This window comes from Gorilla gorilla, chromosome 20 (assembly GCF_029281585.2).
Source record: "Gorilla gorilla gorilla isolate KB3781 chromosome 20, NHGRI_mGorGor1-v2.1_pri, whole genome shotgun sequence".
Taxonomy (NCBI): domain Eukaryota; kingdom Metazoa; phylum Chordata; class Mammalia; order Primates; family Hominidae; genus Gorilla; species Gorilla gorilla.
Window position 1 is genome coordinate 63,034,156 of NC_073244.2, and position 20,507 is coordinate 63,054,662.

Below are 20,507 nucleotides of genomic sequence, written 5' to 3' on the forward strand. Positions count from 1 at the left end.
GACTGCAAAAAATAGAAGGTCTAGGATACTGGCATTGAATAAATACTTGAAGAGTTAGACGATGTTGTCAAGGATGGTCCATTTATAGGACATATATTGTTGAGATGGGCTGATGGAAATATTTAAGAATGTGCCACAGACAGAACATTCAGGTGGTGATCTGGGCTCATAGAAGCCACACTGATGCAGTTGAGAGACCTGGGCCATTGTCTGGGTTGGGACATTCAGGTTGTTGAGATGTTTCAGGGACGCAACATCTGGGAGACTGCAAGCCTGGCAGTGCCTGAATGCTTCTGAAACATGGAATGTTAGCTGGGGTTGAGCATTTTTCAGGACATGGATCACTGGTTCAAATGGAACACTGGGAATAAGGAGCAGAGAAGGGCTAAGCAGACCATGTGAGGAAGTCGTGGTGACAGGATGGATGCCGGTACATTTCTCAACTTTTATTGTGGGCCCTTCAACCATTTTTGCTGCTGGGTTTCATATTTTCGGATTGTTTCACGGATCCACAGGACGTATCTTGAGACACGGGTGTAGACACCAGGCCGGTCAGGTTGCCCACATGGGAAGTCTCCCCAGGAGACGATGCCATACAGTGTTCTGTTACAGACCAGGGGGCCCCCAGAGTCACCCTGAGTTGGGGAAAGAAAGAGAGAGAGAGAGGTGGGTCCTTGCTGGGGCTAAACAAGGCAGGGACAGGGAGGTGTGGGGAGAGAGTGAAAGATGGAGAGAGACACACACAGAGAAGGAGACTCAGAGAGGCAGAGTCAGACACACACAGTGTGAGAGAAAGCAATGAAGACAGTGAGAAACAGACAAGAAGACAAACACAGAGGGACAGACAGCAAGAGACAGAAATAGGGACAGAAAGACAGAGATAGGCCCAGAGAAAGAGAGACACAGAGAAATTTCTGTGTTTTTCTCTGTTCCTCAGTTTCATTAAAATGGTAACAACTTACTTCATACCCATTTTTGTTTCCCTGGTACTAAATCCCACCTTGCACCCCCTGCCCCACACTAGCTGACCCTGCTCCTACTTTAAGGCTCATTTGTGTCTCTCACTATTGAGTGAACCCATCCATATCTGGGCAGGGTATGCAACACACAGGTAAGTCTATTTCTCTTCCTGGGCCCAAGGCAGACATCACTAATCGATCAAGGCACATATCATTAATATAATATCATACTCTTTCTCACTGAATCAAATCTCAACTTCTTTATTGATGAAGGCTATTTTTTGCTCATGTAATATCCATTTCCTCTTATTTTTAAAAAATTAAACATTCATTTTTAAATTTTTATTTATTTATTTATTAGAGACAGTGTCTTGCTCTATTTATTTCTTTTTGTTTTTGAGACAGGGCCTTGCTCTATCACCCAGGCTGGAGTGCAGTGGCATGATCATACCTCACTGCAGCCTTAAACTCCTGGGTTCAAGTAGTCCTTCTGCCTCAGCCTCCCGAGTAACTAGGACTGCAGTTGTACTCCACCACACCTGGCTAATTTAAAAACTTTTTTTTCTTTTTGTAGAGACAGAGTCTCACTATGTTGCCCAAGCTGGTCTCAAACTCCTGGGCTCAAGTAGTCCTCTCACCTCAGCCTCCCAAAGTGCTGGGATTACAGGCATGAACTACTGTACTTGGCCATTTCCCCTTATTTTGGTAACAGCCTCTCCTGGTTTTTTCATTTGGGGAACTGCCCTTCTCCACTTCCAATCCATGCAGTTTGTCCCTGCCCCTCTCCAGCACCCACAGTTAACTATGTGACTCAGGCTTGGCCCATCAGAGAATCCCACAGCTCTGGTGGAGTGATGGCTCAAGACACATGACTTAGGTCAGCCTAGTGAGAATCATGCTTAAGACTTTTGTGTGAACTATTGGAAAAGAGAGGTTCTCTTTCTAATAGGGTTGCCTAGAGGGTAGGATGTAAGCTCAAAGCTGCTGGGGCCATCTTGTCATGGGATGAATCTAACCGAGAATGAAGCCAAAACAGAATAAAGAAGAGCTGAGAGTTAAAAGAAAGACAGAATTCCAAACACACAATTTGCATACCTGGATCCATCTGTGCCTAAAGCCAGACAACCTGGATTTTCGTTACAAAAGCCTGCATTTTGTTTAAGCCAGTTTGAGTTGGTTGTCTATCACTCACAAGTGAAAGAATACCAACCTTTATGCATCTCAACACAGGGATCTGGGCAGCCACTCAGTCAAAGCTGGGGCTTATGATGAATTATTCCTGCCATCCCTGGGTACCCCTTTTTGTCTTGACCTCCTATGTGAGGGGACATTGTATCTTATAAAGATTGGTTCCCCTAAGGCTGGAAACAAAGCTTTTCCCCCAGCATCTGTCACTCCCATTCTGGCTTTCTATCCTGTCCAAGGCACCCACCAGCCTCCCGGCCTCACCTCACAGGAGTCTTTGCCACCCTCTTTTGTGCCGGCACACAACATGTTGTCAGTGATCTTTCCTGGGTAGACATGACGACACTCCTCATCTGAGCGAAGTTGGATGTTGGCACATTGTAGAGTTTTGGGGTAATTCACTGGGGAGAAGAAAGAGAAGGTGTAAGGTATCCGACCTGGATAGGATATGGGATGAAGGTGAAATAGGCGAGTTGAATGGGTAAAGAGTAGATAGAAAATTGAGATGGGAAGAGAAAGATGGGAGAAGAGATGAGCACCTATCTGGGTAAAGCAACGGAAGTGACAGAAATATGGAGGGACATGGGAGAGAGGCAAAGGGAGAGATGAGGAGAAAAGTGGAGGGAAGGACAAGGAGGGAAGGGACAAGAGAATGGAAGGTTGATAAGGACAGTGGTGGAGCCAGCGGTGGGGAGAGAAAGTTGGAGAGAGGGAGTTGGAATAGGGAGATGGTCAGAAATAGAGAATTAAAGATGGGAAAAGCAGGAACAGGGATGGGAAGAGTTATGGGAGAGTTGGATAGAATGGTAGGAAGAGAGACAGGGCATGTTGAGGAGAAAGATACAAACATGAGGCTGGGAGAGAGTCAGGGATTTCTAGGGAGATGCAAAGGGCTCTTGTCGGTATATACATCAAATTTATATTCACATATATAATGTATTATACTTATTAAGTAATGATATAGAATTAATTATTAAATTGAATTATTAGACATTTCATTAATAAGCATATTTAATATATGAAACATTTTATAAATTATAGAAATATAAAAATTTTATATGTATGATTTATATATTATAAATGATAAAATTCATTTACAGTATATAAATATATAAATGTATACATTTATAAAATACATTTATAATATATAATTTAAATATAGATTATATATTTATAATATATACATTATGCAGAAATACATATTTAAAATACATAATTGATAAATTTTATAATTTATAAAATACATTTAATTTGTATACTTTTTGTATAATATATAATTATATTACTATATAATACATAATATACATCATATAATATATTCATATATTAGATCTATTTATATTTCTATATATTCATGAATTTATATACTCATATTTTTATATATTCATGAATTTACATTTATATAAAGGATACAACTAACTTTAAATATATATATTTATTTACTTATTTATATTTTTATATATAAAGGAACCTACCTCAGACCTTCCCTCCCATCTCTGCCCCTGTTTCCCCAGCCACTCCTATGGGGCCTCAGGCCACCTGTGTGGGTGCATACCCTGGGGGCTGGTGGTGGTGCCCCAGCCAGACACCCGACAGGTGGTGCCAGGGGTTAGGCGGTTGTTGTGGGAAAGGGGCAGGGTTTGGATGTAGCCTGTGAGCTGGACCGGGGACTGCAGCTCCAGAAGCATGATGTCATGGTCGTGGTTCAGATGGGTGGGGCTTCTCCGGTATTCAGGGTGGGGGATAGAGTGGACAACTTCCCTCACCTGCTCACCAGCTTCCACATGCCCTAGGGCGTGCTTGCCTAGGTAAACTCTGAGCCCCCTGTGGGTGCAGAAAGAGGGTGGTTAGGAAAGAAGATGAGCCCATTTCCCTCCCCATCCCAGCCCCAACCTCTTCCCATCCCCAACCTAACTTCTTCTCCATCCTATCTTCCTCATCTCCAAATACATCTCCCCCATCCTCAATTTCAATCCCATCCAAATCCCCTACTTTGATTCTATTCCCATACCCAATCCCCATATCTCAACCCCAAACCTCATTCTCACCCCCATGTCCATCCCCAACCCTAACTCCAACTCCATCCTCAAATCCAACTCTACCCCATCCAGAATCCCAGTCCCATTCTCATCCCTACCCCATGCTCCCCCGGCCCCCACATACTCCTTTAGACAGTGTGCGGCAGTGAGGACCCATTTGGGGTGGACCAGGACTCCCCCACAGAGTAGCCGCCCTTGCACTAGTAGGGCAGCCTGCCAGGGCTGAGAGTGGGGGAAGCAGGTGTAGCCACCTGGGAGAAACCCACTGGTCCCATTGGTGTTGAGAACCTTGGAAGACTCCTGGGAGACACCTGGTAAAGAAGAGAGATTGTTGGAAAACTGGGATCCAGGGGGCAGAGGAGCCCTGGAGTTGTGGTTCCTGGGTTTGGGGTAAGGGTCAGATTATTGCCCTGGGTGACCAGGAACTGAAGATGAATTTGCCGATCTGTGGCAGTTGCTATTCTTGACCAAGTGGAGATGAATTAGGGCAAAGAGGTGACATTCTTTTCCCAAGAAGTACCAAATCCTCCACTGGGGGTTAACAGAAGAGTTCACAAAATGAGGATGTTGCTGATAGGTAAGCAGGGGCCTGACTTTCTCTCCACATGCATTTTTTATATCATTCTACCAGAAGATGGATTTCAGGAGGTAGAAGTGAGACTGACCTACACATCCACCTAGGCAATATCTATCCATCAACCTATCCAATCATCCATCCCCCATTCATCCTATTGATTTGTCCATCCATCTACTCATCCATCTATCCATTCATCCATTTAGGTAGTCATCTAACCATCCATCCATCCATCCATCCATCCAACCATCCATCCACTCATCTGTCCCTCCATCCACTGGTCCATTTATTCATCCATCCATCCATCCATCCAATCCAACCATCCATCCATCCATCTATCCATATATCCATCCATGCATCCATCCAATCATCTTTCCACCCATCTCTCTATCCTTTCACTGCATATATACTGGTTGCCTCCATGGCTTTAAATACCAGCTATAGGCTAATCATCTCCAGCCCTGAACTCTTCTTTAAGCTCAAAACTCAAACACTGTTGATTTGGATGCCTTACAGGCATCTTAAGCTTTGTATTCCCAACTTGATTCTTCTCAATCAAAACTGTTCGCTCCAGTATTTCCCACCTCAGTGCTCAGCCCCAAACCTGGGAGTCATCTTTGCTTCTCCTCTTTCCTTCATCACTCACAACCAGTTCCTATTGGTTTTATCTCCCAAATATCCAGTTATCTCCACACTTCTGCCACCATCTTGGTCCATGCCCCATCTTCTGTAGCCCAAATGACTACAACATTAACCTAAATCCTTCCACTTTTACATCCCTCCGATCCAGTCTTCTCAAAGTAGGCTGAGGACTCTTCAAACAAAGAAAGTCAGATGTTGTTCCCAGGCTCAACTTTCTTTAAAATAAAATCCAAAAAGCCTTCCCAAGGTGTGCAGGACTCTGTGCTGTCTGGCCCTTGCCAGCCTCTTTGACCCCATCTCCAACCTCTTTCTTCTGACTTCCTCTAGTCCAGCCTCATGGGCCTGTTCTTCAAACACACCAGGCATTTAAAGAAAAAAGAATTTAAATCATCTTGGATGCCCCCATACTAGACATTTTATACTTGCTATTTCCTCTCTCTGCACAGTCCTTTGTCCAGACCTATGTTGTTTAATATGGTAGCCACTAGCTACATGTGGCTATTTAAATTTAAACTAATTAAAATGAAGTAAAACTAAATTAAAAATTCAGTTCTTAAGTCACACCAGCCATATTTCAAATGTTCAATAGCCTGAAGGGGCTAGTGGATAATTGGACAGCACAGATATAGGATATTTCATATATACATATATGGAATATTTTACTGGATGACCCTCAGAATTTAGAGGTTGTATGTCTGGGTCCTTCTTAATTCTGAGAGGTCAGCTCAAATGTCTCCTCTTCAGAGAGGCCTTCCCTGACCACCTGGTCTAATGTTGACTCTCCTGGTCCCGACTCCTCCCCCATTACATTCTTCCAGTTGGTTTTCATCAGAACAATGATTGCTATTCATTTCTCTTCACATTTGTATATATTCGTTTTTAAAAATCTCTCCACTTTGACTGTAAGCTCCATTGACAACAGGCACCTTAACTGTTTTATTCAGTACCATATTCCCAGGACCTAACACAGTGCCTGGCACACAATGGGGGCTCAATAAATAAATGCTGTGTGTGCCAGGCACTGTGTCTGGCATTGAAAGCACAGCAGGGGTCCGTGGGACAGGGAGAATCCAATCCTGAACATGCATGCCATTTTGTGACTGTGTGACCTTATGCAAATCACCAGCCTCAGTTTCCCCAGTTGTCAAGTAGAAAAAGTAATAGTTCATCTCTCATTGCGCAGTTGAAGAATTCAAGATGATCCTGCATGTCAAACCGTACAGCACAGCAGGTGACACGGAGAGCACTCAGTCAGTGGGAAATGTTATTATTAATTATTAGCTACAACAGGAGGTCCCTCTGCCTCCCTAGCGAGTTTCCCCAACTACAGGGCAAGCAGTGGGATTAGCCCAGTGGTTTGCAGTTAGGGACAGAAGTTATCGGTAAGCACAGGATCATTTTAGATGGTAGAGAGATGAGATATAAGTAACATTAAATCGCACACTCAGACGCTGAGCCAGCATCCAGTTCTCTTTTAAACCTGATTTTGTCAAGGATAAAGTCTCAGGATGGTGCTAATATGGTTTTAACACCTCCCTAATCCTCACTGAACTCACTTTTCAAAGCCAGGAGGACACAGAAGCCTCATCAGGCCACCTAACATTTATTACGTTGAACCATCTGCAAAAGTTGTTTTAGGAAGGTCAAAAAGGGTCAAGTATCAGCAATTTCAGGTGGTCCAACCCAATAAACATATTATTTTCTTTTCATTGTGCGGGATTTATTTCCTTCCTTATCTTCTATTTATGACAAAGAATTCTGTTCTCTATTCAGGACAGTAATATAAACTTGAACATGCTTTTGTTTGAGTGAAAAAAAAAGAAAAAAGCTAACTTTAAGCAAATGATTAGGTCAAAAGTTATAAAAATGGTTTTCAGAGCCTCAAGTCCAGGATATGGACAGGGAAAACAACCTCGATTAGGATTCTGACTCAGGCATCGCCAGTGTCATTGGAGCAGGAGCCTTCTGTCTTTGAGTCCTAGGTTTCTCTGCCATGAAATTGGAGTAATTACAATGCACCTACCTCGCCAGGTTGTTGAGGACTCCACAAGGCGTAGCGTGTGGGTCTCCTAGCCTAGGGTGTGGCACTCAGGAGTGGCAAGGGCATGAATCTAGGGAGTGTCGCCAGAGGAGAAAAGCCACCCCACCTTCAGGCCAAGGATGGTGCCAGGTGCCAGGCACCCACAGATCCCTCCTTTTTCAGGTCTTGGCTCAAGGGTCAAGCCCTTTGGGAAGGCCTCTGGTCGGGAAGCCGCCATTACATCTCTAGGCCCCTGGCTTGGCTCCTTGAAGTCTTCACCTCATGTCAAGATAATTATTAACTAATTATTTGGATAATTGTTTGAATAACATCTGCGTCTGTCCCCGCTAGACTCCAGGTGCTGAGAGCAGGGACTGTGTCTCTGCTTGTACAGCACCCAGCACAGTGGCCGGTGTTTAATAGCTGTTTGTTGAATGAATAAATGATTCATGAATGGGGTTTCCAGAGAACCTGCCTACAATGGCAGGGAAAGATGGGAAAGATCCATAAGGATCTTAAGGACTACCAATTTGGGGTGAGGTCACATAGGTTTGGGGTCAACCCAAGGATTAAAATAACAATCTAGAAGGTTCTGGAAGGGGCTGAGTATAAAGACAGAATACTAGAGGCCGGGCTCAGTGGCTCATGCCTGTAATCCTGGCACTTTGGGAGGCTGACGCGGGCCACTTGAAGTTAGAAGTTCGAGACCAGCCTAACCAACAGGGCGAAACCCCGTCTCTGCTGAAAATACAAAAATTAGTTGAGCGTGGTGGCGGGCGCCTGTAATCCCAGCTACTCGGGAGGCTGAGGCAGGAGAATCGCTTCAACCCGGGAGGCGGAGGTTTCAGTAAGCCAAGATCATGCCACTGCCTTCCAGCCTGGGCGACAGAGCAAGGTTGCATCTCAAAAAAAAAAAAAAAAAAAAAAAGGGAATACTACTAATAAAGTAATAACGGCTAAGTGGCTAACTTTCAAGTCCCTTCTACCTGCGACATACTGAAGGTTCGACGCATTACCTCGTTTCAATATTCACAGTGACCTTCTCTGGTAAGCACTTATAGATTAAGCCCATTTTCCAGATGAAAACAATTTAGGCACAAAGCAGCTGCTAGGCTACTCGCTCAAAGCGGCAGCGTCAGGACGCGAACCCATGTCTTTCAGCTTTCCAGAGAGGACAGGAAGCCTTGAACGCGGGAGGGGCTGCTGCGAGGGTATTTTGGGAGATGAGGGGTCTGGGGTCGGAGGGCCAACCTCAGCCGGGAAACCAGGTCACCCAGGGACAAGCAGGAAGAGCTCTGAGCTGTCCCCACTGGACCCGGCCCCGAGTGGGCGGGGGGCGGAGCTCGCGGCTCCCACGCCCCCTCCCCCTCCGGCCTGACCCCTCCTACCATTGTCCCGAGTGGCCGCCGCGCCTCCACCCCCGCGCATTCTTACCTCCTGACAAGGCCAAGGTCAGGGAGGCGATCACTAGGGCCAGGGGCCACATGGCTCCGGGATCGGGAGGGGAGGGCAGGGCGGGCGGGGCCTGAGGAGAAGGTGAAGGGGGTGTTGAGGGCGTGCCCGGAACCTCCGCGTCTGAAACCTCTCTGCTCCTGAAGGTCTCCTCGCCTCATTCACTCTTGACAGCCCTGACCCTGGAATCTGCCCCCCACCTCCAATTCCATCCTTGGTGGGGGTGCAGTGGCGAGGTGGGAGGAACAGTGTGCAACCTCCTGGGGCTCCGGCGTGCAGCCCCTCACCCCAGGAAGCCGTCCCTCCTCCCCTGCCCTCTGGCGAGCTGGGTGGTCGGTGCACTCTCGCCCTTTTCCTCCAGAGTCTGCCTTCCATTCTACCCCTCTGGGTCTGTCCACACGCTTGGTATTAGCCCAAGTTCTTATCTGTCCGCGCCCTTCGCCTCTCTCCGTCTCTGCAGGTTTCTCTCTAGATCTGAGACTCTAGCTTCACTCTCCCTCTCCCTGACTCAGCTGCCCTTCTGCTTTCCCCATCCTTCCTATCCCCTCTTCTCTCTCCTTCCTGCCCTCCTCCGCTCCCCGCCCCCGCCCCAGGCAGACCCTACCTGAGTGAGGGGCCCGCGAGGAGCGTCAGCCGCCAGCTGCCTAGAACTTCAGCCCCGAACCATGGCTTTTAACCCCTGAACTCCCTCCCCCAGCTCACTCAGCATTTCCTGGTCCCTGGCCTCCCCCTCTCCACCCCCAGTGGCTCAGCGGGATGTCTCCAGGCACCCCCGACCTGGGCTTGGCCCTCTGCTTGGGGCGGAGCTTCCAGGACGTGCTGGGACCTAGGTCTGACCCCGCCCAAGGCAGAGTTGAACCCACTGTGAACTTTCAGGCATCAGGACCCAAAAAAGGGTAAGGGGAAAGCCCATTTCCTTCCCCCTGCCCCGCTGAGTTCCATGCCCGTCCCTAACTTCAACCGATTCTGCACCCAGTTTTCTAACCTCTTCTCCAACCCCATGCATAATTCTTAACAGGCAGTCAGCCCCCAGATGGCCGTGTTCTATCAGATTCCCACCTCCCTATCCAACCCTAACCATACCAAGTACTCCAGCCTGTTCCTCCAGGCTGGAGTCCCATCTCCAACCTCATCTCAGGTTTAGCTCTCAACACATCCAGGTTCCAATTCCCAGTCTCATCTCAACCCTTTTTCTTTTGAAAGACACAAGGACACCCACAATTATCCCATCATCCTGCCTCTCTGCTCCCGCCAACCACCGGACACAAGAGGGAAATCATCAGCTGGGTGGATAGAAAATCAACTCCCTCAGACTTGGATGGGGGCAGAGATGGGACCTGAGAAAGCAACATTTTCCAGAAATGGCCTTTTAGGAGCAGGGCCAGAGGGGGTGAGGGAGTCCACGGGGACCTAGGTGGAGAGGAAAAAGCAGGAGTCGGAAAGCTTTGAAGACGTGGATTGGGGGTGGGGGAGAGGAAGGAGGAAGGGGTGGTGTTTTGGGAATGAGTAGGTGTCTCCAGGAACTATGACTGGGTGGAGCCCTGAGTTAATCCTAGGGGGTGGAGGGGACAGGATTAGGGATTAAGGACTGAGGTGGGGTCAGAATTTGGAAGAAAGCCAGGGATGTGGACCAGATGAAGTTTGGAAAGAGTGAGAGAGTGGAGGTGTCACAATGAGGATAAAGAATAGAGATGGATGGGGACGAGGGCTCACATGGAAACTTGTACAGTCCTTATTGATGGAGTTCAGATTTGGATGTGGAGATCAAATCTAGTGTCAAAGGGTAACTTTTAAAACATGGTCTTACCATGACTCTGACATATATGAAATGAACATATGTCAAAGATTGTATCTTGACTCATTAATAAATGGCAGAGCCAGTAAGATGTTACAAAGAGCCATATGCACAGAGACAACGAGGAATGCTGAAATGAATTTACAAATAGATGCAAAACTGGCTATTCCACACTGGGAGGAGGAGGGAAATCCATTGTACTTCCACCTGGCAAAATTCATTTAAACATTTATGGACAAGAATTATTTGCATTGCTCTCAGATACCTACAATTTAGAGTCATAAAGTAGCTCAAAGACAGGAAAGGGTACAGAGACCTCATAAAATCAGATAACCCATCTAACTTTGCACTGGGGACACCTCAGTGTCCAATGTTGGGTCCATTTCGAAGTATTTTGCTAAGAAGAAAAATATGGCTTAATATAGGAAATCAGTAGAGTCTATGGTTAAGGATGGACCTGATGACAGCATTAGGAATGCAATGAGTTTGGGGAGGTGAATGAAAATTGGATGAGGATGGGTATAGAGTTGGAGGTGGTAGTTGAGCTGGTTTGGGGATAGAATTAGATCATAAGATGGGAAGTATCTAGGGATAAGTTGGTGTTGGGGTACTATTGGGTTGGGGCTGAAGATGGAACCAAGATTGAGGTTTTGGATGGGGAAATGTTAAGATGTGGTTGAGCTGGGGTAGTGGGTTGACATGGGTGATGAGGACTGGCCATGAGGTTGAGTGTCTATGATGCAGTAGGTTTTGGTGGGGGTGAGCTGGGTCATACCCCACCTCTCAAGGTGAAAGAAAGGTCACTGTCTTTCTCCACCCTGGACTTCTCCCACCTCACAGGGCGGGGTCTGAGTTCACTTTTTGAGTGGAATTGTGTTCAGGTGGTGTGGCTGGAGGTAGGATGCCAGGTTAAGTGAGGTAACCAGCTTATGTGGGAAATCGGGGTACTTGTACCCTCCTGTGACCTGGGTCCATGCTTCCAGAGAAGCCTTTCTCACTTGGGAAAAGCTGGAGCCTGGAGTGAGGGTGGTTGGCCTTGTTATTTGCTGAGGGGTGAGTGCCAGGTCAAATTGATGTTAGGGGTTATGATTGGCCAAACGCGGGTTGGGTAGCTCTGGTTGAAGTGAGGTCATGGACCCACTGAGGGCTGGGCACCTTCCACCCCCTCACTTGATGAACAAGCCCACGGCTGAAAGTCACACACAAACTGGACCAAATCCAAGTGCGCTTCTGTCACAGGTGCAGGTCTTTCCTCCACCACAGAGAACCGGGCTGGAGAAAGAAGAAAGGACCCGAAAAAGAGATGGTGTTCCTAGTGGTTCTGACCTCAGACTCTGGAGCTAGACTGCCTGAGTTCAGGTGATGTGACCGCTCTGTGCCTCAGCATCCCCATTTGTGAAATGGCACAATCAATAGCCCTTGCCTTATGGAGAAGGGTTAACTGGATTAATACCCAAAAATGCTTCGAAGAGAGTGTGGCATGGACCAAGGGCCACAATGCTCCTGTTAAATAAGTAAAGCTTAAGATGGAGGCATCCGACAGTTCCGGGAGGCCCCTCCCTAGCTTGGCTTCAAAATGGGATTCTCTGTCAAGCAGGAACTGGAACTTCTGGTTGGAAGTGCTAGCTGGGATGAGAAAGTAGGCCCCACACCCAGGCCCAGAGGAGGGGCCCCAACGCAAACATGAAGGGAGGAGAAGACTGAGAGACACAAAGGGCTAAATACACAGAGACAGAAAGATGGGGCAGGTGGGAGAGGACAGAAAGAAAATTCAGAGAAGGACAGAGGCACAGAGGTAGAAAGAGAGAGATGCCCAGTGAGAAGCAGACTCTTGGTGAGAAAGAGGCACAGAGAGTTGAGAAACATGGATTCTTCTTTAGAGCTGGATCCGTGTTATTCAGGATGTGGCTCCAGTCATCATGCATCCCAGGCAGCAATAACACACCGCTTTCATCCATCAGAATAGCCAAAATTAGAAAGGTCGGTCTTGCCAGCTACCTGCTTGCCCACATCCTCTGTCTCCTCTCCCATTTCTCTAGATGAACAGTCTGCACCTGCAGCTAAGATAGACGCCTCCACTGGTGCTGGTATCCTGTCCCCTCTTGCCTTCTGGAGGGCATTGCTCCAGCCAGCAGTTCTCTGTTCTCTTTCCTGCAACATGTTTTCCTTCTTCTCCAAGGAGCAGCCCCATTAACATGCAAATATACTACAGTTTCTCCCATCTCTCGTTAAAATTTGAAAACCAACCAACAAAAATTTCTCCCCACTCTCATGTTCTCCTTCAGCTCCTGGCCCATTTTCTGCTCTGTACAACTGCAATCCTTCCCTAAAAAGTTGGCTAAGCTCACTGCCTGCAATTCCTGTCCTCCCGTCCTCCCTGGAGCCCACACTATGAAGGCTTTCTCTCCCATTGCTGTACCAACCATGCCCCTGTTTAGGGCAACAGTGACCTCCACGGTACTGAATCCAAGGGCCGTCTCTTCAGGTTCATCTTACTTGATTTATCAGCAGCGTTTAACAAGTGGACTACTCCCTGTTTCTTTCCTTGGCTTCTGGGACACTATGCTCTCCTGGTTTTCCTCATCACTCACTGGTTGATTCTCATCCATGTCTGGAGGTGGTTTCTTCCTGTCTCCCCAGTCTCTATATGGTGGAGCATCTCAGGCTTCAGTCCTTGGCCTTCTTCTCTCCTCTGTCTATATTCACTCCCTCGGTGATCTCATCTGGTCTCGTGGCTTTAAATACCATCTACATGCTGACGACTCCCAAATTTATGTCTCCAGCCAGGTCTGACTCTCAAACTCTCCACTTAACATCCAGCTGCCTACTCAACATCTCCATGTTCAAAACGAACTTCTGTTCTCTGCCCTTCCCATGTTCCAAACATACTTCTCTTGTGGGTCTTGGGCTTCTCAGTGGATGTTCACACCATCCTTTTCATTACCTGGTCAATACTTCAGTCTCACCCTCAAATCCCTTTTCTCACACCATACATACATTTTGTTACCAAATTCCATCAGTTCTATCTTCAGGGTGGATCCAGAATTTGACTGTTTCTTACCACCTTCCATCTTTGCTGCCCTGGTCCCACTCAGCCTGCATCATCTCTCACCTGGATTACTGCAAGTTTCCTATCTGGTCTCTTTGCTTCTGTCCTTGTCCTCCTACACTCTAATTTCAATGCAGCTACCAGAGTGACCTTTTAGAATGCAAGTCAGAGCAGGTCACTTTTCTCAAAACCCTGCAGTAGCATCCACTGCACTCCAAGTGAAAGTGGCATTTCCTTATGGTTGTCATATAAGGCCCAAAACAAACTGGTCTCTGATCCTCCTCTGATGTCATCTACCATCTTCTCTTCTCTTGTCCCTCTAATGCTGGGCATGCTTCCATCTCAGGGCTTTTGTACCTGCAACCCTCTTCCCCCAGATGTCTGCATGGTCCCCTGTATTCTTGTCATCTTCTTCATGAAGGCCCTCTTGACCACTGTTCTTGGGAGTCTCCAGGACAGTTTCAGTGATTCACTAGAAGGACTCATAAAACTCAGAAAAGTTGTTATAGTTTTGGTTTCTTACAGTGAAAGGACACAGATTAAAATGAGCAAAGAAAAAAGGTGCATCGGGCAGAGTCTGGGAGAGACCAGGCATGAGCCTCCACCTGTCTTCTTCCAGTGGAGTTTGTGGACAGTGCATAATTCCCCCAGCAATAATGTATGACAACACGCTGGAGCATCGCCAGCCAGGGAAGCTCACCCAAGCCTTGGTGTCCAGGGTTTATATTGGGGGTTAGTCATATCGACATGACTGCCTGTTTGTGTGGCTGACCTTAGCTCCAGATCCTCTAGAGGTAAAATTGATACAACATGTCCCTAGGTCCCCACCATAAGTCACATTGTTATAGATTATCTGGCATGGCTCAAGCCCCAGAGAGACAAAGACACTGTTACTTAGCAAGATATTCTAAGAGCATAGAGGTTATCTCCCAGAAGCCAGGCAAGGGCCAAAAGTTTCACTGTAGTGTGCAGGGTTTGGACAGTCCAAGCCTGCTGGGTTGTACAACCAGCCAACATAAAATTGCAACTCTCCTCTGACATTCTCTATCCTGTTACTCTGCTTTATTTTCTTCTATGGCATTTACTCCCATCTGTCAGACGTAATGTTTTACTTATTCATTTGTTTCCGTCTGCCTCCCCTCTAGAATGTGAACTCCCTGAGGAAAGAATTGTTCAAATATTTTGCTCCTAGAACAATACCTGGTACACAATCAGATTTAATGAATATTTGCTGAATAAATAAATGAACTATGGGCATTAAATATTTACTGAATGAATAAATATGTGTTACAGGCCGAGAAAATGGGGGTCGTGACCAACTCAGTTTACCACTCGAGGCTATACGAGCAAACAGAAAACTGTTCTCATGAAAGCAGGATGTTGGAAAACTGACAACTGCATCTGCCACCAAAGGTGCTGAGGGCAGTCACGCCTCAAGTACAGTGTTCCTTGTGATTATCCAAAAGAACATCTGAAGACTGTTGTACAAAGAAAACAATTATATGTACCTGTGATTAATCAAGCAGCTGATCAACCGTTACCTCTCCCTCCCTGCTCTTTCTACCTAATATAAATGAAGGGCTGTAGAAGCTCAAGGCTGCCTTTGCTCACCAGAAGCAAGGAGCTCCCTGACACATTCTTTCAAAACAGATCTCTTGTCTTTATTTCTGCGTTCGTCCCCCTTCATTCACTTCCGTAGGAACTGTCAGTGACAAATATGGATATTGTTGAAGGTGTGGAGAGGGAAGAAACCTAATTTTTTTTTTTTTTTTTTTTGAGATGGAGTCTCTCTCTGTCCCCCAGGCTGGAGTGCAGTGGCACGATCTCGGCTCACTGCAACCTCAGCCTCCCGGGTTCAAGCAATGCTCCTGCCTCAGCCTCCTGAGTAGCTGGGACTACAGGCACCCACCACCACACCCGGCTAATTTTTTGTATTTTTAGTAGAGATGGAGTTTCACCGTGTTAGCCAGGATGGTCTCAATCTCCTGACCTCATGATCTGCCCGCCTTGGCCTCCCAAAGTGCTGGGATTACAGGCGTGAGCCACCGCACCTGGTCGAACCCTTCTTTGTTAGACAAAAACTTGCCAGTATTCGGTGAAATTGATTAAGAATAGGCCTTTAGGCCCCTTGGTCCCACTCCTGTGTGAACGGTCAAGAGGAGTCTTGTATAGATATATAAGTGGCACACTCAAAGTGAAGGGAACCTAGGTGTCCATCACTGAAGGACTGGGTTACTAAACATGGTGGATGTATACTATGCAGCGGCACTTCTCAAATCCTAACATGCACTGAGTGCCCTGGCAATCTTGTTATATATAATGCAGATTCCGATTCAGTTGGTCTGGGTGAGATCTAAGACTCCAGTTCTAATAAGTGATTCAGAAGCTGCTATTTTCTGCACCACGCTATGTGAAGCAAGGGTAAAAACCAGAGTAGTGCTGTTCAATGGGACTTCCAGTGATGATGGAAATAATTCTATCTATAATATATCTGTGCTGTCAATATGGCAGCCACTAGCCACGTACAGTTATTGAAATGTTGTGAGTATGACTAAGGAATGGAATTTTAAGGTGCATCTAATTTTAATTAATTTTAATCAAAAATTAAAAGGCCATACCACTTGTGGCTAATGGCTACCATATTGGATAACATATGTCTAGAAGACTCTGGGGCAGTTAGAAGCAGTGAACTAGATGAGCAAATAGTGATGCAGATGGATTGTTACAAGATTATTTGACGAAATCAGATGACGTATTTAATAATACAACCTGACTCCTCACCTACACTTACCTTCCTTCACACACTATTTAATTGAATGTAAAATACTGTTAATTATATTTGCACTTTATTTTGTAGACCACTCAGAAAGAAAAAGAAGTTGTCAATTAAATTATGAGGTGTAAGACATCATGCTGAATTAAGATGTAAGATGCTTCCTAATTTCAGAGAGTGAAAAATATGAAAAGAATGTGTCTTTAAATCAATAAAATATAATGTTCAACCACCATAGCTGGAACTTTGAGTTGCAAATAAAATTAAAGTAGTCTTTAAACTATTTTTATTTAGCTTTATAGAAGGATGCAGGGTGAGAATTATAGCATGAGTTATATCATGTCACTGGGTGCCCAAATCTACCCAAGTACACAACTTCTTTTCTCTCCTTTTTCCTATAGGGCTTGTATGGCTGCTAAGTATTAAATCCACAGTGTGTGTTTATCACCTTGACACAGAAGGTGCAACCTCCACAAACTGAGACAAGGACACAATAAGAAAAGAAAATTATAGGCCAGTATCTCTGATGCATATAGATGCAAAAATCCTCAACAAAACACTAGCAAACTAAATTCAGTAGCATATTAAAAACATCATACACCATGATCAAGTGGGATTTATCCCTGGGATATAAGGATGGTTCAACACGCACAAATCACTAAGCATGATATACCTCAACAGAATGAAGGATAAAAATTATATGATCATCTTAATAGGTACAGAAAAATCATTTGGCAAAATAAAATATCGTTTCATGATAAAGACAGTCAACAAATTAGGTATAGAGAGAATGTACCTCACACAATAGAGGCCTAATATGACAAGTCCACAGCTAACATCATACCCGATGGTGAAAACTTGAAAGCTTTTCCTCTAAGATCAGGAACAAGACAAGGATGCCCACTCTAGCCATTTCTATTCAACATTAGCACTAGAAGTCCTAGCCGTAGTACTTACACATGAAAAAGAATAAAAGATATTCAGATCAGAAAGAAAGAAGTAAAATTGTCTCTGTTTGCAGATGACATAATCTTATATGTAGAAAACCCTGAAGAGTCCACCAAAAAACTGTTAGAACTAATAAATGATTCAGTAAAGTTGTAAGATACAAAATTTGGTTGTGTTTCTACACCCTAACAATGAATTATCAGAAAAAAATTGAGAAAGCAACTCAATTTACAATGGCATCAGAAACAATAAAATGCTTAAAAATAAACTTAAGCAAGGAAGTAAATAATCTGTACACTGAAAACTATAAAACGCTGATAAAAAAAATTGAAGACAACATAAGGAAATTGAAAGATATCCCATATTTGTGAATTGGAAGAATTAATATTTCTAAAATGTCAATGCTAACCAAAGCAATCTACATTTTCATTTTAATCCCTATCAAAATTCCAATGGCTTTTTCTCACAGAAGTAGAAAAAAAATCATAAATATGGAACCATGAAAGACCCTGCAATCTTGGGCAAGAAGAACAAAGCTAGAGACATCTTATTGTCTGATTTCAAAACATAATACAAAGCTATAGTAACCAAAACAGCATGGTGCTCGCACAAAAACAGGCATATAACCAATGGGACAGAATAGAGAGCTCAGAAATAAATCCATGCATTTACTGCCAACTGATCTTTAACCCAAAGGAAAAGGATATTCTCTTTAACAAAAGCTGTTGGAAAAACTGGATACCTGCAAGGAGAAGAATGAAATTGGACTTCTATCTCATGCCATGTAAAAAAATCAACTCAAAATGGGTTAAGGATTTAAACATAAGACCTGAAACTGTAAAATGACAAGAAGAAGACATGGGGAAAAAACTTCTTGACATTTGTCTGGGCAATGATATTTTAGATATAATCCCCAAAGCACAGACAACAAAAGTAAAAATAAACAAATGCGATTGCATCAAATGGAAAAGCTTCTGTGCACCAAAGGAAACAACCAACAGATAATGATCCACAGAGTGAAAAGACAGCCTACCAAATGGGAGAAAATATTTGCAAATGATGTATCTGATAGAGGGTCAATATCCAAGATATATACGCAATGCAAAAATCAACAGCAAGAAAACAAATAACCCAATTAAAAAAGGGACAAAGGGCCGGGCGCAGTGGCTCATGCCTGAAATCCCAGCACTTTGGGAGGCTGAGGTGGGTGGATCACCTGAGGTCAGGAGTTTGAGACCAGCCTGGCCAACATGATGATACCCTGTCTCTACTAAAAATACAAAAATTAGCTGGGCATGGTGGCAGATGCCTGTAATCCCAGCTGCTTGGGAGGCTGAGGCAGGAGAATCACTTGAACCCAGGAGGTGGAGGTTGCAGTGAGCTGAGATCGCACCACTGCACTCCAGCCTGGGCAACAGGGAGAGACTCTGTCTCTGAAAAATGAAAAAGGGCAAAGGCCCCTGAATAGACATTTCTCCAAAGAAGACATACAAAGGACCAACAAGTATATGAAAAGGTGCTCACTATCACTAATCATCAGGGAAACACAAATTAAAATCACAGTAAGACATCACCTCACACATTTTGGAATGACTAGTATAGAAAAGGCAAACAATAACAAACGTTGGCAAGGATGTGGGGAAAAAAAGTGAATCCTTGTACCCTGTTGGTGGGAGTGTAAGTTGGTGCAAGGAAATGAAATTGGCATCTCAAAGTGATATCTGCACACCCATGTTCATGGCGGCATCATTCATGATGATCAGGATATGAAAACAACCTATGTGTCTGTTGATGGATGAATGGATAAAGGAAATGTAATATATTAGTATCAGTATAATTTAATATTATTCTGCCTTATAAAAGAAAGAAATCCTGTCATTTGTGACAACATGGATGGACCGGGAGGACACTGTGTTAAGTGAAATAGGTCAGACACAGAATGGCAATTACTGCATGATCTCACTTACATGTGAAATCTAAAAAACTCAGACTCTTAGAAGCAGAGAGTAGAATGGTGGTTACCAGACACTGGAGGATGGGGTGGGAGGATGAGGAAAAGGAGGGAGCCTCTACTTCCCAACAATCTTTCGTGCATGTCCCAGACCTGCCATCTTAGGGTTCCCCAATACTGTGCTGTCCCCATAGAACATAAGGTGAGTACAACATTCTATTTTAGCTGTACTCTGTAGTATCCAAGCACAGAACTTTGAGAAGACAGACACTAAGATCATGAGGTCATTCCCAGGCAGACCCATCCAAGGGTGCCTGGTAAAGGTTTAGCAATGACTGTCCGGCAAAGCCCTATCTATAGTGTTTTTCAATTTCAGTGCAGTAAATACTTCTTCTTTGGCTATTGTCAAGCTACTGGTGCAGACAGAGTTGGGGAGTTGGAAAGAGGTGTGCAGAAACTCATCATTACAGACGTAGTACAAGAGACATATCTCACTCCCAAGCATAGGTATTAGTTGAAATAATTAGCAACAGTTGAGTTTTGAGTATTTACTGACAATTTTTTTAATCAATGATGTAATTATAAGCTTATGTAATTTAATTTTTAATGATGGCTGCATTTAGCAACTGGCTCTCGAAATTCCTGAAAATTTGCTGGTAGACTCTTGCAAGCATGTAGGAGCTGGCCCTGGCACACATTGGGCCTGCCGCCCAGCCCAAGTTTATTGACCTCGTTACTCATAGGGACTCTGCTTTATTTTAAAATTATGTTTATGGCTTCTTGTCTGTCATCTCCTGCTAGAATATAAGTTCTGTGAGGGCAGGAATTCTGACTGGCTTGCTCACAGTTCTTCCTCCAGCACCTAGAACAATGCCTGGTGCATAGCAGGTGCCTAATAAATAGACCAATGCCTGGCCCGTAGTAGGCGCTCAATAGCTGTTGATGAGTGAAAGTAAGAAAGAGAATGAGATTCCTAACACAATGGTTTCATATAAATTAGAAACAATACCCTGTGACACTGCCTTGTTTTCCAAGGATGCAGGGCACTCAAAGCCACTTATGTCGGTGCCTGTGGGGAGGGAGGGGAGCAGAGCCAGAGATGAAGAGTGGAAATAAATTA

General features: G+C 44.9%; 1 protein-coding gene and 1 long non-coding RNA gene across 2 annotated transcripts; one reads left to right on the forward strand and one right to left on the reverse strand.

Moving 5' to 3' along the window:
- Positions 1-431: 431 nt before the first annotated feature.
- Positions 432-8,967, reverse strand: LOC101150353 (kallikrein-13). The gene is made up of 5 exons (XM_004061271.4): positions 8,854-8,967; positions 4,308-4,494; positions 3,700-3,968; positions 2,409-2,545; positions 432-635 (listed from the first exon to the last, which is right to left on the reverse strand). Exons 1-5 carry the CDS (start codon positions 8,903-8,905, stop codon positions 447-449), a joined length of 834 nt encoding a protein of 277 aa, XP_004061319.1. The 5' UTR covers positions 8,906-8,967; the 3' UTR covers positions 432-446.
- On the forward strand, positions 8,940-15,322 carry LOC129528658 (uncharacterized). Its single transcript, XR_008673931.2, has 5 exons — positions 8,940-9,107; positions 9,569-9,767; positions 10,075-10,261; positions 11,906-12,025; positions 15,009-15,322. It is a non-coding gene; the product is annotated as an uncharacterized lncRNA (long non-coding RNA).
- Positions 15,323-20,507: the final 5,185 nt, after the last annotated feature.